The 20,407-nt window shown below is 34.1% G+C and overlaps 1 protein-coding gene across 1 annotated transcript in view; it reads left to right on the top strand.

The window, feature by feature from the left end:
* The window catches only part of LOC149910999 (WD repeat-containing protein 47), a 64,398-nt gene that overhangs the window by 39,701 nt on the left and 4,290 nt on the right, over positions 1 to 20,407 (top strand). The window contains exons 5-9 of the mRNA XM_090101750.1: positions 1,770 to 1,993; positions 10,292 to 10,469; positions 14,207 to 14,350; positions 14,982 to 15,137; positions 16,862 to 17,081. Coding sequence (XP_089957876.1) covers positions 1,770 to 1,993; positions 10,292 to 10,469; positions 14,207 to 14,350; positions 14,982 to 15,137; positions 16,862 to 17,081 — 922 coding nt within the window. The remainder of the gene's footprint in view (positions 1 to 1,769; positions 1,994 to 10,291; positions 10,470 to 14,206; positions 14,351 to 14,981; positions 15,138 to 16,861; positions 17,082 to 20,407) is intronic.

Raw genomic sequence — 20,407 nt, 5'->3', positions numbered from 1 at the left:
TATTTTAGTATAACATCCCTAGGTATATTAGCTGTTTTGTTTCTCACTGCACAGAAATTCCAAATTCGAAAACATTCAGCTACTCCACAATAGAGGGCGTTAGTTTTCGATAGATATAAATTTGAAACGCAACACATAGAGATAAGGTTGAAATTTGTGTCACTCAACATTAATGACATTAACTTGATATTTATCTGATGCTATGCCCTGAGGGATGTCAGCCTTGTTATCGATAATTCACAAATAAATATTTTTTGTGTAATTTTTTTTTATTTATTTTATACGAGTATAGTATAATGTGTCACATTTTGGAGTATGTTTATTACTACTAAGTACGTCTTTTTATATTATTATTATTAAATAAAAAACGGAATAGAATAGTATTAATCTATATTTACAAAATACAAACAGAAAATATGCATTATTTCAAATCTTGGAACTGCCGTAGGTTTGCTGTATCAGTGGCCTTTGTTAGACTGCTTAGTGCTGTTCGGCATCCAGTTAACTCGTCACGTTGCATTTATCCATTTCTCTTTTAAATTAGCCTCTTTCGGAAATCTATAAATAAATTGGACAAATGAAAGCTAAGGAAAAATAAAATAAAATTTAATATTTATAATGTTTGTCTTTTCTAAAGTATCGATACTGTCGATATGCGCCACAAGCATCACTAAAGCGACATTCGTTTGTTTATTGCAATAATATTCCAGAAAGTCTTGTTTGCTGTTCAATCTATAATGGTACTAATTTCTTACGGATTAAGGTTCATTTTGACTAGATATTTGTATACAATTTTGACAAATTACGACAAGCGAAGTTATAACATAAAATATAATTAAAATAAATAAAAATAAGACTTACCGATGGTATGAAATGCCTCCATTGCTGACATTATTTCGTCTGGTATCATTTTTGCACTCTAATACCGAACAACACGTCCTAATTAATGAATAAATATGGAAAAAAGGTTTGACAGCTGACAACCGACTCGAATATTTTTCTGCGCACAACTGAGAGCAAGTTAGGTGATCTTACCTTACAAGTGACACGTGGGCCACGCCCACATCACACTTCTATCTACTTTACTGTTCTGTGTGTAAAACTGTTTTGTTTGTTTTATTTTAATAAATACTTTTGCGTTGTTAACAAGTTATATAACAAGAGGTAGATCAAATTTAAGACTATATTTACACATAGACAATATTTTTTTACTGTGAACCATATTTCATATTCTCTTTACGAGCTGATACTAAAAATATCACTACTGATGTTGTAACGGTTTTTATTCTCTAAAGGTTACCGGAAGGAACATATATTTGTACGTGCTAAGAATACATACTGTGTATGTACTAACAATTGACAGAAGTCCTTATCAGATATTTCTCATGGTACAAAGGCTGTTGAACTTCAGAAGTATGAATAGACTGATGATGTTTTTCACACTTTCACTCCAAATAATTAATGAAATAGACGTTTTCAAAATCATATATAAATTAACTTATGTAGGTAATCAGACTTTTTTCGTAAGACATGTATAAGCATTTTTCTCAGGTTTACAGATCCAAACAGAATATTTGATTTTTGAAAAATATCGATTCTTTGTCTTCGACGTTACACGCTCTTTCTGACTATTGAATTTGCAGCGGGCGGGCTTATCCAATAGATTGGAGGTGTAATTAAATTAGCTCTACAATAATGAATAGATTCATCTCTTTATTATCCTCATAACTTTATTCAGTTCCTTTTTACAATTATTATGTATTGTTCAGGCGCAAAACCGGAATGGCAGTCATCAATCGATACCGATGTCCACACCAAGCGCAGCAGTGGCGGAGATCAACGGCTCCAGGCCGACCTTCAAACCGGTGACAGTACTAGAAGACCTGCAGGCGGTCCGCTGTGCGGAGTTTCATCCGAACGGCAAGCTGTACGCAGTCGGCTCGAACACGAAGACGCTCAGGATATGCACGTACCCCAAGATTGATGATGTCAAGTAAGTTTAGTATAGATATGGGTTCACGGACGAATTCTACGTATACCCGTGGCCCTGTCGTTGATGCGGGTTGACGCAACACAGTGGGGTTTTGGTCGGTAGAAATCCGACATAACCCACGGGCTCTTCCCCGGAACCCGTAGGTATCTATGCAAGATTTTCCCACTTACAAAAAAAAGGGGAAAAGTTTGGTCGTACTACAGAACTTGATTTAATACTCTATCTAATCTCTAGAGTCGAGTAGTGTTAGGGTGCTTTACCACCACAGATGTGCCAAGATGCGTAGCGAGGGATGTGTTTGTGAAGAACCAATCATATCGCTTCATTTGGCGTTTGAAGACGACTTGAACATGATTTTGTAATTATCCTTTTTGAGACATGACGTGTTCGATAGAGGTTTGTCTTGTTTTGGAGTAAGACCGAAAATGTTTGTACATCTGTACTTCCAAAAGTAGTGTTGCAAAAATAATATAACAAGTGTTTCAATGAGCCTGCTTCGCGATTTGTTGAGAATCAATGTTAAGAAATGCTAGGTTCGTTTTCCAATAGAGTGTACAATAACTGTTATACGTACTCTGCTCTAGGATATGAAATTTAATTCGCATTATAATTCCTCCCATTGTAAATATTTGCATAATTTTCCAATACAATCATACACTTGTTTGTTGTTCTGCGCCTAATAGGCCATGTTCTTACGGTATATTAGGTGCAGCTGAAATTATGATTCATGCATAATGTATGAACGTATATAATTTGGTTTTGTTAGTTTAAACCTGTAGTGCCGCTGGGTGCAGCCTATGTGTCAATTGACAATATACCTACATTTTCTATGAAATCATAATTTGAAATAGAGAAATATTTTTTCTGAATGTATTATTAATTATTTCTTACTTCTTTAATACAACTATAGCTCAGTTACTTTAATATCCTTTATTAATGTATCAATCATTTTGTATTTCATTCGTATAACAGAACCTCATACTTGTAAGGCTTGTAGTTGTAGCACACAAAAAATTAAACATTGATAAACGTGATTGCAAGAGAAAGATTTCAATGTACAGTTTTAATTAAGTGACGAGCAAAAACTTGCTTATGCAAATATTAAATATACTAGACAGGAATATCAAACAAAGCAATCAGATTTCAATGAAGCTAAATATAAACACAATTACGTGTACATTTACACTGTACTCTATTACAATGGCTACAAATTACAAACACGCATCTCGACGTGCAAGGTAGATGAAAAGCCATTTCTTTTTCTTAGCGAACGCAATTGTATCTACTCTTTAGATTTATTGCGTGCTATGTAGTTCTCTTTTTATATGTGGTATATATTTGGCAGTACATTAGGGGATTAGTATATTTTTTTCTTTATGGATTGGTCGTATAGTGCGATCTTGAGAGGTGTGTCTCGAAAGGCGCAATAAACTTTAGAATTATGGGGTCATGGTAGTGCATTAAGTAATTATATTTTACAATGTTGCCACGTATTTTTGTCATGTGCATACTATTTTAGACTGATCATTGCGAAATTGTGTAGAAAAGTTGCAGGCTGTGTTTATATAAAGTTTATAGCTGAAAGGATATAATAGTTTTAGCTTTGTCAAGATATAATGACTTTAAATTTGAAAAATACGTTTTTATAATAACACAAAAATCAGATACCCTATCGCTCAATGATATAACAAACAAGAAGAAAATCACATTACTCACCTTCAATATTAGTCCGTATTAGGATTTAAATTATCCCGATGTGATACCTAGAATAACTTGAAAACTCGCCATGCAAAGTGAAATTCGAGAGTGTTTGCACGCTTCTTCCAACTCGGCGCAAGTTGGGTAATTCATTAAATCAACAGCTAGTTGAGCTAACTGAATTAAGTATATGTACCTCAGAGCTATCGTGATTTGGCAACGAAAGCCATCACCGGTGATTGTCACTAACTAATATGAATTAGTCTGGCACCCGTTTATGGGAGGAACAGATTTTAATACTGTTTAATTAGTTTAGCCTTAATACATTTTTGCACGCCTCATAAGCGAAGCGTTGAGGTGGGTACTACTGTCACTTCGCGCAAAACATCTGATTTTTCAAACTTAAAATGTCTTTATGTATCATACATTGCACTTGTAAGATAATACATACACATATTAAGAAAAAACACTATTTTTAACGTTCATGATATTTTTGATGTCATTTTTGTTATTTAAACTAGTTAAAAAACAGTTTAAAAAAGTTCTGTCTTGGACGTCCGTGTGTCTGTATGTGCGGATCCTTTTTCTTGTTAACACGATAGCGACCGAAATACTTTACTAATCGAGTCTTTTTTTTTCTCTTACGCTTGAGTATGCCCTTTCATTTTTCAGGGTCTGATTCGATGTGGTTTAATTGTTATTAAATAAACAAAAATAATTAATAAATATTTATTTAAAAAAAATTATGAGGCGTGCACTTTTGGATTTTCCAAATTATTTTGCGTCTACGAACGATGAATGCTCGTTGTTTGCTTACGTTACTGTTTTGTTGAGGGTTCGTCTACAAGGATTTTATAATCTCTGCAGTGTCTAGGTTTCAATGCTTTAATGAACGTATTCAAGTATGTCGGTTTCTTGCGTAAATGTTTTGCATAATTTAGCATGAGATGACGCGGTTTATAATGTCTCATAGTTAACGGTGTATGGATTAATTTGTGTTAGATTTAGATGAGTTTTGATGTTGTTAGCAACTATTGTAGTCATTGTAATTGACAAGGGGAATAAATCGTTGGTAATATGTTATATGTAACTGAATAACATTGGTGCGGTGTCAAGTTACATGTGACCTCATGAGACGTGACGGCCCTGGTTTCGCTCTGTTGTTCACCTTACAAAAATCGCAGTACCTACTAATTTCTTATTATGAGAGAACATTAAACGGATGTAATATGATTGCGTTTAAAATCTTTATGTCAGAATGCAAAGGGAGAAATAAGTAGGTTTGATTGACTATAGCTTCAGTACTTGGTTTAAATCTATGCTTATTCAATAAGCTAGTTTATACAAACGCAGCATTATCTGAAATTGGAAGTATATTAACATTACGTTTCTTTTGCACATGAAAGAAGATTACATTATGTTTATATAATATATAAAATAAAACCGGCCAAGTGCGAGTCGGGCTCGCGCACAAAGGGTTCCGTAGCAGCAAATATAATAAATTACAGTTAAATCAACCTATCTCAAAAACTATAAGAGATACTTTGATCAAACCAAAAATCGTTGAAAGAGTTAATTAGCATGCATCACCTCTATTTTTTTTAGAATTTTATACCCCGTAGTTATAAAAATAGAGGGGGGGGGACATACTTTTTACGACTTTGAGAGCTGATATCTCAAAAACCGTTCACTTTAAGAAAAATGTTTTTTAGAAAACTTTATATCATTTTAAAAGACCTTTCCATTGATACCCCACACGGGTATGTACATCGAAAAAAAAAATTTCATCCCTCAGTTACATGTATGGGGGGCCCCACCCCCAATTCTTTTTTTTACTATTTAGTGTCATATTTTTGTAGCGGTTCATACAACACATATTCCCATCAAATTTCATCACTGTAGTACTTATAGTTTCCGAGTAAATCGGCTGTGACAGACGGACAGACGGACAGACGGACAGACGGACATGACGAAACTATAAGGGTTCCGTTTTTGCCATTTTGGCTACGGAACCCTAAAAACTATATTATTTTTAATGAGATCTGCTTCTTCCGACAAACAATTTATACCGATTTCATGGACGAAATACAACAAGTTATCACGCACATTGCAAACATGACCACGCTGTTACATTTACGTTTTACAAGTCACAATCTTGTTAAGTTTACGTTAAAGACATGCATATGCATTAGTGACGTTGTTTAAAAATAAAAGTGTGTTTGTAGTACAAGTAAGTAGATATTAACAGTGCGGTATACTGCAGTGACTGACGGGTACGTGTAAATGACTAGGTTCTGTTATAAAAGCCTCGTTAAACTCGTGTCTGTGATGGAAAGAGAGCAGAGTTACGTAACCAGTACTGTTTACTTGTCAATATTTGGAGCGGTTTTTGTTTTGACTTTTTTTACTGTAGTGTGTCCGGTACTAGTAAAGTACGTGTTTGAGATCTTTCTCATCTTTATGATACGGGTCCTATTATTTTCGACTGCCTCCTTGGTACAGTGGTTGACGCGTGAGCGTAGAACCGAGGGGTCCTGGGTTCGATTACCGGTGGAGACGAAGAAAAATATGTCTCGGTCTGGCAGGACACAGAAGGCTGATCACTTTCTTGTCCCTAAAGAAAAATCGATCAGTGAAACAAATGTATGCATAATGCATCTTCCCCTCACCCCACTAGAGGACACGGAAATTCACTTTTTTTTCTATTATTTTACTCGAATTTATCCTAATAAAATTCATTCTTATAATTTTCCTACAATCATATACTCATACGTATTAAATGGTCATAAGTATGGATGTATACCTACGTTTTGCATGATTGGGTGACAATATCACGAGATCTCGTGTTCATAACATAAGTAACATAACAAACAATCGAAGTAATTGATACAGTTTTATGTATTTATCATTATGTACATAAAATAAACACGTGTTAGGTACGTGTCCGCTCTGTACTTGCTTCTCCTGAAGACGAATTAAGTAAAACACATCTTATGGCGCTATAAAAGCTCTGCCCACACACATGCAATATATTTAGCTCCGACTTGCACATTATTAATTGTGAATCGATTACGATACAGTCTTATGAGCAGTCATTGACCCCCCTCACCAATTTGTTTATGTATGAAGCGTTTGTTATTCAGTATTCGTTTGTACGTCGACACGAGCGTATAAATTTTATTGAAATACAATGAGGATTTTCGCTAAATATTACTCGTAGTTTGCATTTTTATGTTTTATCATCGCTTCGCTTACTAGCAGATGAATAATTATTGTACGGCGATATTTGTACTTATCCACGATGATATATTATATTTTGTTAACGTCCATTTATTATTCAGTGTTTATTCTTCATTGTTACACTTGATTTATTTCTTCGTCTCGCAATAAGTGCAATAACGGAATGTTACATTACTTTATTGTGATCGTTTATTGTTTTCAATTCGTCATAAAGAGTAGTGTTTGTCTTATGAACAATGAAATAGTCGAATAAAGCGAAGTAAAATTAACAATTATAATAAATTTGAACGCTGTTTGTATGTTCACTTGCAGAAAAGAATTGAGACTCAGTTATGTATACCAATTACATAATAGACAATTTTATAATTAATATATTTATGGCAGATTTTCCCTGTATTTAAATTAATATGCGGTTCAATTTAAGCATAATTTAATTTACAGCTAAAAATAATTAATGGACCATGAAAAGCTTTAACTCAAATACAGAAAATTCTCCAGATTTTTATATATTTCGGTTGAATCCCATTACATTAAACACTCGATAATCTATCTATCATTTCCTAAATACAGTAAAGATTAGGAGATATATGGCATATAAGTATTGTAAAATATATTTATTGGGCCCTCTTCACAAAGGGCAGGGTTGGGCGAGTAGAGGCAATCACGATCGTCGAGGGCCTAAATGTCTGTGATCGGCCTTCATTGTACGTGTTTATTCATAATAGCAGTAATGGTGGCAAACATCGACGGTCACTTGTTGGGCCAACGCTGCCCATTCTAAAGAGGGCTCATTAAATATTGACAATACTTAAGCAAGCTCGCAGTTTGGTGAGTGTGTTTGAATAGAAAGCGGATGCCGGCTGTGATATTTATGCAAATATGATGTATTATGAAACATCTACAAAATTATTACTGAAATATACCCCATTGGTTATATTTCAATAATATTTCTCGCTTGAATGTAGGTTTTTATCGTTATGGTGTACCTACATGGAGGGCTTGTAAGAGCTTTTGTTTTCGGGGAAATGTCACAATATAATAGATTTTAATAGAATAAGGGCAGTTTAGGATCAGTTTTAAAATCATCAATCTGAAAAATTTACACTTTTTATCAGGAAAATGTGAAATTCGAATAAATTTCAACTTTGTGAGTTAAGACGAAAATTAGGGCATCAACAGATATATAGTTAGTGAAATATAATCTTCGGTTTTACTTGATATAAGTTCTATTTGCATTCATTAAAAAAACTTATATTCACAGTTAGTTAGTCATACCTATCTATGTAAGGAATTACCATAAAACATTGTAATGCATTTGTTATTATCGCTTTATTTATAAGGCTTCTCTACCATATTCAATGCAAAAATAATCGCGGAATTGTAACAGAAATAACGGCTCATAGGTAATAATAACGAACGATGCATTTTAATTATTCTGGATCTCATATAATTGCCTATAATTTTTACATACAATTCTTTGTTTAAAATGCAAATAGTAATAATAATTACTATGGATTTGTAATATGGAATTAATACGTATTGTTAACATATGGGAATAACTTCACTACTAGATTGTAAACTGTAATATAAAAACATTATAAATTAAATGATTGTTTTTAAGTTTTAATCGTGTTAACATGGTAGTTGAATTTTTAAGTAATGTGATGTTTGTATTAGGTACTAGCGGTCCGCCCCGGCTTCGCCCGTGGTACATGTTTACGTTTTCTCTACATAAGAACCATCCTCGCACTTCAAGGAATATAATAAAAAAAGAATTATCGAAATCGGTTCAGCCGTTCTCGAGTTATGCGCTTACCAACACATTTTGCGATTCATTTTTATATATAAGAAGAAGATGTGTATTATTAAACTGTATCAATTTCTAATTCTTTGTACCGAAAGACTGTGGACCACAGACAAAAACAAAAGCACACTAGGTACAACACAATTATATCCCGTTGTCTCAAAACTAGAAAATCAAACAATTGGATAAGAATGAAATTCTTTTTTCATGTCCAAACAAAACAAAATTAAAAAATATAAATATGTTCGTTATCAAGTTTAGCTCTAGTGAAAATCTACTCGGCTTGGTATCTACTACGGTCATGGTATTAATTTCGGCATACATGAGTGTGAAAGTTAACTCGTAATGCATTTTCACTATAAATAATTCTGCTGACTATTTATAGTCTAAGCTAGTTTATGTTAAAAATAGAAGGTCTGAAGATAGAATATTATATCCATTTGATGATTTAGTATTCAGCTTCGCTCATAGTTGACCGTTTTCGATTTATCGTCACATATTTTTAGCTCACATAACTCATTTTAAACATATGTCTATTTCCTACTGTATCTTCGTCATATCGTTGCATAAGTTTTTCTATAAATTATTATTGATGATGATGTTAATTGTCGTCGTTTTCTAATATCGAAAATATTTATGTAAATACGTTAATACCCATTTCTCTTGTATGATTACATAATAGTACGTGTGAGAAACATCATGTATTCGATATCATATTTTAGATCTTCATGACATTCTGTCACGTTAATAAAAAAATCGTTATTTGATAAATATTATAATATTTACGTAAGTATTCAATTACTACTCTATACAATAAGGTTTGGATGAATATATCGATCTCATTAAACGGGTAATGTATATTACCTGACCATAGCCAATAATCTTATTATTAATTTATATTAAAAGTAAATGATACTCGGACTATAAATTAGTACAAAAGGCGATATACGTTTTCCATTGACGATGTACGTTGCGCTAAGTGCTCGTACTGTCTTCAACAAAGAGAGCTGTTTACGTAAGATCGGATGGCAGAGTAATGGATGATTTGACCCAGCGTCGCCGATGGAAGCATATTTCGTATTATATGAGAAATTTCGTATTTTACTATAGGGATATGGATATCAGTGCACTTTTGAATTCACTTGAATTTGTTACTTTTATGTACCTTTCAGTTATAACTTATAAGTTATGGCGAATGATTATTTTCAGAATATTTAGGCATTGTTTCAAAACTTCATCAGTAATGATATAGTCTGGTTAGGAACTACGAAGTATCTCTTTACAGTCTATCCATAAACATATTCACATACAAGTGTAAAAAGTTAATCTTACATTACTAAAGTTGGCAAAAATGTTTGATAGTACCTACTAGTTAATTGTATACATGTAGTAACTAACTTGGGCTTCACATTTTTCTAACAAAAATTATCTTCTGGAAGAAATCGCTATTTAGCGATAAGACCGTCGTTTGTTACAATGTATCCTAGATTAAACTCTCAATCTGTAATTTGTTCAGAGCAATAAAGTATTAATAAATAAATAAATCTTCTTCCTAGGGACAACAGTGCACCAACCGCGCCTACAGTGCTCCTCAAAAGGACGAAACACCACAAGGGCAGCATCTACTGCCTATCCTGGAGTCCCGCGGGCGATCTCTTGGCCACTGGATCAAATGATAAAACTGTCAAACTGATGAGGTTCAACAGTAATACATGCAACTTGGAAGGGCAAGAGGTAAGAGAATTTAAATACTATAGTACTTTAACTTTGTTTTAGGGTTCCGTACCCAATGGGTAAAAACGGGACTCCCGTGGTCATAAATTGGATGGATGTTCTTTTTTTGCAATTGCTCTTTAGCCTATTAATTGTACTGAACCCTTGATGTCGAGAGTGCGACTCGCCCATTACCGACTTTTTTATTATGTCTGTCACATATTATAAAATACACATAAAAGATAAAGAAAGTTATAAACTAACTAATTCGATCTTGAGCGTTTCTGTAATGGAGTGGTTAGTGCGTTTGTGATAAAACTAATCGATCATTAAAACCAGATGTTAAATGTATCTCAGATACTTCTCAAGTGCATTTGTTCAAGTTCGAGAAATGTACAGAAGAGAAGAGGAAAGGAACGGAAGAGATTAGCACTTTTTCTATACATTTTATAATTATTTTTTTTACCATTTTTAAATAAACCTATTCGATGAATTTATAGCTTGGAATGTGGAAAGTCTAATACGACATATGATTCACATAATAAAGAATAATAATCTGCTTGCGACAGATAAAATCTATTCACAATAAATGTATCAAAATAAAGAGGAAGGACCGCATTTATTGAAGCATAAGCTACCCTTATTCATTCCGCGACTCATATACTTTATTCCATTGCTAAATACATTCTATTAATGATGTCTTTAGCCAATTTTTTCGATTGATCTCTAAAGACGTACGAGTGAATTCTTCTCGGAAGCTACTCTGCCCCTTTGATCGACGTCGAAGCAAATTATGTGTACTTTCACTTGTCATGTAATTTATTATGAGTAATAACGTTGGCTTATTAAAATCTAATCTCTCGAGTTACGTTTTATGCGGCACATTGATTGCTAAGTTTATTATTGACATTATATTACTATTATGTTGACGTTATTAAATCCGCTAATTTGCTTTGGAAAGTCTTTATTGCTTAGCCGGTTGAAAGGTTGATAAGTAGCAATGTTGATAGTGTGAAACTGTGTTTCATATTTTTCATCGTTTAAAACCGTATTTTTTATGTATACTATCAATACAAAACTTATTCAGTTTTACTTATTCTAAGTATAGAATTTACATCATTGTGTATTCGATCTTTATTCTTAAATATTTGTTAATTAAATACGTCGTGAATTGTGAATTTGTGAAGCATTTGAAAAATAAAACTAGGAATTAAGTTTTAATACTTTTAAATAGGTATATCGCATATAATAATATCTCTATAAATCAAAAACACACAATAAGACTATCTTGTAAAAGTAACGTTATTTGGCAGTTAATCACTATGATATGAATCACGTATTGTTAGGTCACGTATTAGTATGAAATATTATTACGTATATTTTGCTATTAGTCAAAATAATGTTCTAGAAAAAGCTCGCACATTGTTCAACAATATTACGTCAATTAACCTATTATTCGTCGCATATTCATACATCCTTAAGCAATTACTAGAATATTATTTATTTATCAGCTCAATGATATAATACTTTAAATTAATTAAACACTATCTATGTATGTCAGTAATGTTATTAATCATATTCTCACCCAGATAACCCCTTTTATCTTAACGTTTATCGATACATTATAAATACTTGTGAATTATTTAGATAATAAACACTCGAAGGTGTTCCGGTTTTAGTAGAGCTACGTATGGTTCATTCTAAATGTACGTTCGTTATTTTTTTTATTTATTAATTGATGCAGTATTAGTACATGAGATAAAAATATATGTATATTAAGAAGATCTTTCAATTTTTGATTTAGATTAAGTCTTTAGGTATAGAGTTTTGTACAGTAAATAAAATATAACAATATTAGCTGTTGTTCTTTTAATATCTCAAATGTCGGTATGCAACTTAGACGATAACCAGAAACTTTTTTTAACTTCGCATATTAGACAGAATAGTCGTTACAATAATTAAAGCATTATTAAATTAATTGCATGTCCTATATGATATAGAATATTTAACGCAATTATTATTTATGTATTGCAGAAATGTAGCATTGAAATTATTCGCGTTCAACATTTCAACACAAGCCTCGAACATTCCGCGCAATTCACTTCACTCTAGTGTAATTTTATTATAGACCAATTTATGTAATTGGAGTAACCCAAATACTAGATGCGATAGGACTCTTCAATGTAATGTACTTTTTTCTTACTATATGTCTCGTCTATTTTCATTAATTAATTTCGAAGAATTCCTTCCATTTGACGTATTACAACGGTTTATTGTCTGGTTTTTACTAATCCTGCGTTAGAAATCAAGGTATATAGATTAAAGTATATTTTTGTACCTATAATAGTAGTCTAGATTTTTTTTGATTTATTGATATATATTATCTACCGTTACATGATATTAATATTGAAGAGACAAAAAATATTTTAACGTGACAACCTTCTTTAAAATTTACATGCCTAACATATACTACAAATTTTATTTTATTCATTCCATCGACAGAAATAAACATGGAAAACCAATGTCTTGGTTTTATTCTTATACTTAATACCAATAACACTTGTTTAAATAAATAACTTTTTAATGTAATTATATTCTTACATTGATGTATGTGTCTATTTTATTTCTACATTATACTTTAGTTACGGATGTTGTATTTACTACACATGCGTAGAGACAAGTCTCGAGCGCGTCTTTTGCGTGCGACCTGATTTCTATTCGAGCGAAGTTCTGTGTTAAAGCTAGTATCTATTAAGTTGTAATCTTTACGGTTATTTTATTGCAAAAAAAATTTAATATTGAAAGTAGTGTCAATGTGACTTTGCAAGCGCTTCCCAAATTACGAACTTATTGTCTTTGATATAGAATTCATTTTCAGTATGTAGAATGGTGTTTTATAGTTTTGAAGTGATTGTTAAGTAAGAAATTGCTATTTGATTGATTGGTATTCTATTTTATTTTTGGTACTTAAACTATTGTTGAAGTTAATACAGCATTCATTGTTCCTGACGGTAATGTCTTAGCAATGTTTGCTTCACACATAGACACCGTTTCAATTTATCTTATTATTTATGTTCTATTGTATATTATATTAAAGTCATGCATACGTATGTGTCGATGAAGCATGGCAGCTATTTGACTTATTATTAACATTTTAATAAGCATTTCGTATAACATTCGAGCTGTTGCGTCTCTTTTCTGTACATTTAAAACGAAGTAATAACCAACTTTGGTAATATCATGTCATGAGCACTAAGCGTAGTCTGTTATTTCATGCCTAACTTGACTGACGGTATTAAACATTAGAGTTTATTTTCTGTCGCAAGCGAACTTTATTAAAACGGTTTTTGATGAGTTTCATAAGCTTTGAATATTTGACTTTACTGTTCGTATAATACATTTTGTCTGAAAATTTTTGATTTAAATAATATTTTATTGCAGACGTAAAAGTATATTTTCACTTTCTTGTCCTTTTATCGTCCTAATAAAACTCAATGTCTATTCTTCTAAAGAAAGAAAGACTTTTCCCTCGATTCCTATTAACTGGCGGGCTAGGATACGCCGTAATGTTTAACGTTTTTGTAGTTTTTACCATGTTTAGTGAAGTCTCTGTTTTTATTGTTTTCCTAATCCACTCTGATTACCTACCCAAAACTGAATTCAAGAATTCAAAGAAACTATATTCTTCAAGATATAACATCGAAAGTTTACACAATATTTGATCACTACCACGCCAACTTATAATTAATTATTCCTAGGTTGAGCTTACAATGCACGACGGCACAGTACGAGACGTATGTTTCATAGAGGACACCTCGAACAAGACCAGCCTCCTGGTGAGCGGCGGTGCGGGCGATTGCAAAATATACGTAACCGACTGCGCTACAGGAAAAACATTTCAGGTACATATACTATAGTCACTATAGTATACTATACTGCAAGCCATTTCAACGCTTTTAAGCTACATGTTGCACAAAATTCCCAGGTCGCTTGAGTGCAGAATTTATCATGCCGTAAGAATTTTGTTAATGCGCTTATGCGGTACCTGAAAGCACAAGTCTTTATTGGAAAATTTATATAGGACAATTCTACGATTATTCAGGGTTGTTTATTGTTTATTCAGGGCATGGAGTCGCTTATTCTCTTGTTGTTTACTGGAAAATTGTATACTCAATTTTGCACTTAATTCGTTACCATGCATCCTGTAAAATTTTATTCATAACGTTGAGCTGTTTCTGTAACGATTTTCATTTGAATTCTAAATTATTCCGCCTTTATCAGACTCCAATCAATCTTACATCATTAGAAAGCCTTACTACTTCTGCAAATGGCAATGAACGGTGGTGGTCCTTTACCATCAGACAAGTCATCATCGTATCGAGTAGTCAGAATAAGATGGACCGACTCTCCTAAAGTATTTATCTACAACTCCCATGAAAGATATACTATTATTAATCTTGCTATGGGGCAAACTTGTTGCAACTGAATTTAAGCCGTGTACCGTTGTTTTAAGACCTATATTCGTTTGTCCAGGCACTCAGTGGACACTCTGGCCACGTGCTATCGCTATACAACTGGGGTGGTGCGATGTTCGTATCGGGCAGTCAGGATAAGACGGTCCGCTTTTGGGACTTGCGTACCGGCGGCTGTGTGAATGTGATCTCGCCGCCAGCTGGACTTCCTGGAAAGGTGAGTTTTTTGATTGTATATGGCCGGTTTTCGAGGCTTTTGGATATGTTTTGTTTGGTCCTGTTAATTAAAATGAAAAATGGTTTAGAAAAAAAATGAGACTGGAAGAGTTGGAAGTTTTGTAAAGAAGTTGGAGAAGAGATAGTTGTAGTGTAGCTTTAAATATATTGTATTTTTACTCTTAAAATAACGAATAATTTATGGGAATGTACGAAAAAAATGTTAAATATGATATCATTTGCTCTTTTAGGATGTAGAAATTGTTAGCTTTATCGGGGCGAAAAATTTAATGGGATGTACGATGATGTGTTGAATTGAGCATGAGCAATCAATGATAGGTTGCTTGGCAAAATGTACAAAATTTTATAAAGACATAAAAAGGGATAAATAGAATAGGTACTGGATACTTAGATTGTCTTAGGATGGAATTCGGTAAGCCCATTTGTGAAAATTGTTTTCGTGAATTTTTTGTATCCTAAAATGAATTCGTATAGGAGAAGGAATTCGTGTGAGAGGTATAGAGAAAAATTATTTAAAAATACCTGATTTTTTTAACATATTCAATTCTTTAAAAATAACAATTTAAGCAGAATATTTTATATTCTAATCTAAGTGTATTAAAATAAAACTAAGATTGTTTATTTGTTTAACTATGTGGGCATAGTTATTTTACAAATTCTAGAGCGACAGAATGTGATTTGCCCTCACTTATGTTTATATTCGTTTGTCGTTCATATGAGAAGGGGTCTACCCGAAAGGAAATAAGCAAATTATAATTCCGGATGTCGAAGTAATAACATGAAGCCAATTTTCACCAGTTCGCTGGAAGGGGGCGTCTCCTATTCGATTTGAAATAATTGAACCCTGATGCTATGTTTTGTCTCTCGGAAAACAATTTATATTTATCAAATCAAATACGGATGTATCAAGCGGTTTTGGTATATTTTGTCATTGAACGCTCTTTGTCGGGAAATTTTATAATTATTTGTACGTAATTCCAGCACAGTAGTACAATATTATTATTCCAGTGTTAATGATGACCTATATCAGAATATTTTCTATTTAGGTAGGAGAGTAGTAGCTCGGTAGATTGACAATAATACTTTTATAGTTATCTTATAAGCTCAAAAATTGAAAAGTTGAACGTTCAGTACGCAGGCAAAGTGTGTATCCGCACGCAGTTAGCTAGCGTACTTGATTATAGCCTAAACCCTCTTAAATCCTGCCGGCCAGTGCAGTGTCCTTATACTATGACTATGCTTTGCTTATAAGTGAAGTCCCATGTCCCCTAGTGGGGTAAGGGGCAAATGCATTATACACCTGTTTCACTGATCAATTTTCTTTAGGGACAAGTAGATACAGAAGGCACAGAAGACACAGAAGGTTGATCACCTTCTGTGAACACGTGTTCGACATGAACACGTGATCGAAAAAGCGTAAGACGGATGGATATCAAACATGCTCAACGTTAATAATCAAGTTTTCACTTCTGCCGGCACTCCCGGAGTGCAACCCGTCTTTTTTTTTCTTCGTCTCCACCGGAAATGGAACCCAGGATCCCTCGGTGCTACGCTCACGCGTCAACCACTACACTAAGGAGGCGATGCTTTATTGATAGTGACGATGAATCCTATTGAAATGTAACATTTCTACACAGGGCTCCGCGGTAGCATCCCTCTTTTATCCTATTGTAAATCGTATTGAAATGTTACGTATTTACGCAGGGCTCAGCGGTAGCGTCCCTAGCGGTGGACCCGAGCGGGCGGCTGCTCGTCTGCGGGCACGACGACGGCTCGTGCGCGCTGCACGACGTGCGCGGGTCGCGCGCGCTGCAGCGGTTCGCGCCGCACTCGAGCGACGTGCGCAGCGTGCGCTTCTCGCCCGGCGCGTACTATCTGCTCACCGCGGGGTACGATGGGCGCGTGGTGCTGACTGACCTGCAAGGTGAGGTTCATGTGTAGCTGTGGGGAGTGTGTTGTAGGGTCGAGCGACGTGCGCAGCGTGCGCTTCTCACTCACCTTGCAGAGTGCATCAAGTGGTTCTTGCAGTGCCGGAGTTAGGGCGGGGCGAGAGGGGGCGATGGCCCAGGGCGACAAATTCTGGGAGGCGCCAAGGTCTGAAGTTGGAGTCTCTTGCCTCTCCTGGTGCAAACCTTCATAACACCTCAAGTGGGCACCACTATATTTTCGCCCGGGGTGTCAGTGGCCCTTACACCGGCACTGGCCGTTCTTGTATAGGTAGGGCAACATATTATAACATTAGGTCTGGTTTCTTGAATCCTTTGAATTCAAAGAACCAAATACTTATGATATTTTCAGGGCCGAAAGTTTTCCCTGTGGCTTTTTGTATAATTTGTATATTGAATATGAACGGATCTTGGAATTTGTTTTATTTAATAGGAGTTGAATTTTTAACATTAATAATGAAATTACGTAAGTACTAACAGCTCATTTAAATTGACTGGAATTTATAGAAGATCTGTGCTTACTTTTATTTAAATTATACCATATAACGTAAACCTTGAGTTAAATAAAACCAGATCATTTACATCTATGGTATCAAGTGAGCTAAACTCGCCACGAAGTAGATGACAGGAAACAAACTTGAAGATCACATTTAACTCCATCGATTTATCTCTTGGACCCGTACTAGTGCTATTCTCTTATCAAACTATGCGAAGGTGACGATAATGTGAGAAAAAGAATAGCATTACATTTAAGAATTTTCTCGGAAAATATTCCTTAATAAACAAAGATATCCTTCTCATTTGCACCATTCTAAGAAAATCTTTACACCTTTATAAATCCATGGTGTAATACAGGGAAAATGGTGCGTGTGCCGCGAGCTAAATAAAAAATAAATAATAATACATATTTATACATGCGTACAGTATGGAAAAGACAAAAATAAGTTTGTCATAGTCAAACTCACTAACAGTGTATTATTGTCATGGTAAGTGACTACAAAACGTCTTCACTCACACAAGAGATAGTTTTGGAAAACCCTTGGAAAATCACATGGAAGTTGTTTCTTGTACGATGACACGTAATTAATGTATGGCTTTGGTTTCGTTCGGGTCGGACATCTGTGCGTGTTCCTCACTTCAGAATATGTTCTACGACACGCTATGTTCGCTTTGTACCGGTCGCATATCTCATTATAAATAAAAATAAATAAATATTTCGGGACAATTTTCACACACGGCACGATCTGATCCCATGCTAAGCTTTCGCTTGTGTTATGGAAACCAGATGGCTGATAAATATACATATATATAATTTTAAATAAATACTTTAAAGCATACATATATATAATCTTAAAATAAATACTAATAAAGATAATTAACTCCCAGACACAGAGCAAACATCTCTGTTCATCACACCAATATTTGCCCCGGGTGGGGATCGAACCCACAACCTCTGGCTTGGAAGGCAGGGCCACTACCAACCAAGCCAACCGGCCAGTCATTGGATATTCTGACTGCGCTTTGGAACTCATTCAACTTATAAATTGTTTGCATTCAGCTCCAGCTGGTATACTTTTAGCGCGGTTAACGTACTCACTTTACTTAGACGCTCTCGTAAATTGGATTGAGAAAGCACAGCGATATGGCTCTTTGAGATTTAGATTCGTTGAGTGATGTCGCGAATATTCTGACGCTTAAGCGCCAGTGCAATTAAATGTACTCCATATTTTATTCCCGTGGCGCTTTTAAATTGTATTTACTGTGTTACGAATGTGTGTCTCAATTTTTATTAGAAACACTAATCATGTACATGTTGATAAAAAAATCAGAACTGCCATAAACGAATTGTCAAATCATACCCACACTTTTTATTATTTTATTTGAAATAGAACACTTAAAAGTTACGGCGTCAACAGTTTTCATATAAAATAAGAATTCACTATTATTCCATATTCTTAAGAACTGGTTTGTTCCATAATTGGTACAAAGTTAAAGGTTAACCAAATAGTCCGCCAGGGATCAAAGTTTCGTACTATTTTGGTTAAACTATTCGACATAGTTAAGCCGTTAAATCTCACTCGTTGTGGTCGAGTTATACGTAGATTGTGTTGATATTGTGAGCGTTATTACACTGACCCAAATGGAGCACAGTGTCAAAGACGTTTATTGGTTCAGGATACCAATTATTGATTTACAACTCAAATGAAAATAAGATCTGACATTGAGACCAATCTTTGCTGAAAATAATATAAAACAGTATGGATATTCCGCGCCATAAATATCTCTCAGTGAATTTTGCTGAAGGAAAATTTCCCTTTCAACTGGAATCCTCTCTATGACTTGAACCTATCAAGTCTTATGTGTCTTCGATAGATTTCACGGATCACTTTATTTCAATCCCGAAGTGTTTACGAAGATATAGAGAGTGAACTGAGCACACATCGATCTCACAAATAAACGTGTGTGGAAAAAATATGGGATGCTTCTATCTACTGGTCTATAAAAAAGATATAAAGATAGAAGATTGTCATTTCATGCCCGCTAGAGGATACGAGAAATCGCTTCATACTAATAACACTGTCTATCTATTGTGACGTGACGTTATTGGTACAAGTGGAAGTACTAGTAAATACAGAGTAATAATGGACTTGGTCGTATCGCTGTTGTAATTTATGGCATGTCAAACGGAGAGAAATCAAACTCGGTAGCTGGATTACGGAGATAAGAGGATTGGTCGAATAAAGGTCTATTATCCCGTATACTGTTGTTATCGGGCACGAAGGGAACGTTGCCGCTAACCGTAGTTTTGCCCAGAATTCGTATTTAAATGCTACGTTTCTTATATTTCGCTTTATGAATGTAACTCAACGGTGAACCAGATATACGTGTATAACATGTTCGTCTATTGAGAGACATTTGAATAATTTCAATATTCATTTTCCAATCTAATTGCCTGTATTTTCTTTGTATCGATTTTGTATATTAACGTAAAGTCGGTTTTTGTCTCGTTTGAAAGTGGTTGTGAAATGTCTACAAACAAAAGAAAAAACAGTGTTATACAATGATATTTTATGTATAGATACGTTATATACTCACAATATATAAAAAAAAATGCTTCATATGCAGTGTCAGGCACACACAAATACAATTTTCATTTTACTTAATTTATTACATTGACAGACTGTATAAGAGAGATGGCTCTAATAAAATGATATAAATAAAAAAGACAAAGATAGTTTGTCACTTCCGCGCAGGTGTAAGCAAAAGTCATAAGAATTCGCCAATTAAATATAAATAAACAAAT

This window comes from Colias eurytheme, chromosome 1 (assembly GCF_061535395.1).
Source record: "Colias eurytheme isolate Ceu_HAF_F1 chromosome 1, ilColEury1 Martin Lab GWU primary, whole genome shotgun sequence".
Taxonomy (NCBI): Eukaryota; Metazoa; Arthropoda; class Insecta; order Lepidoptera; family Pieridae; genus Colias; species Colias eurytheme.
This window is presented reverse-complemented; position numbering and strand designations above follow the sequence as displayed.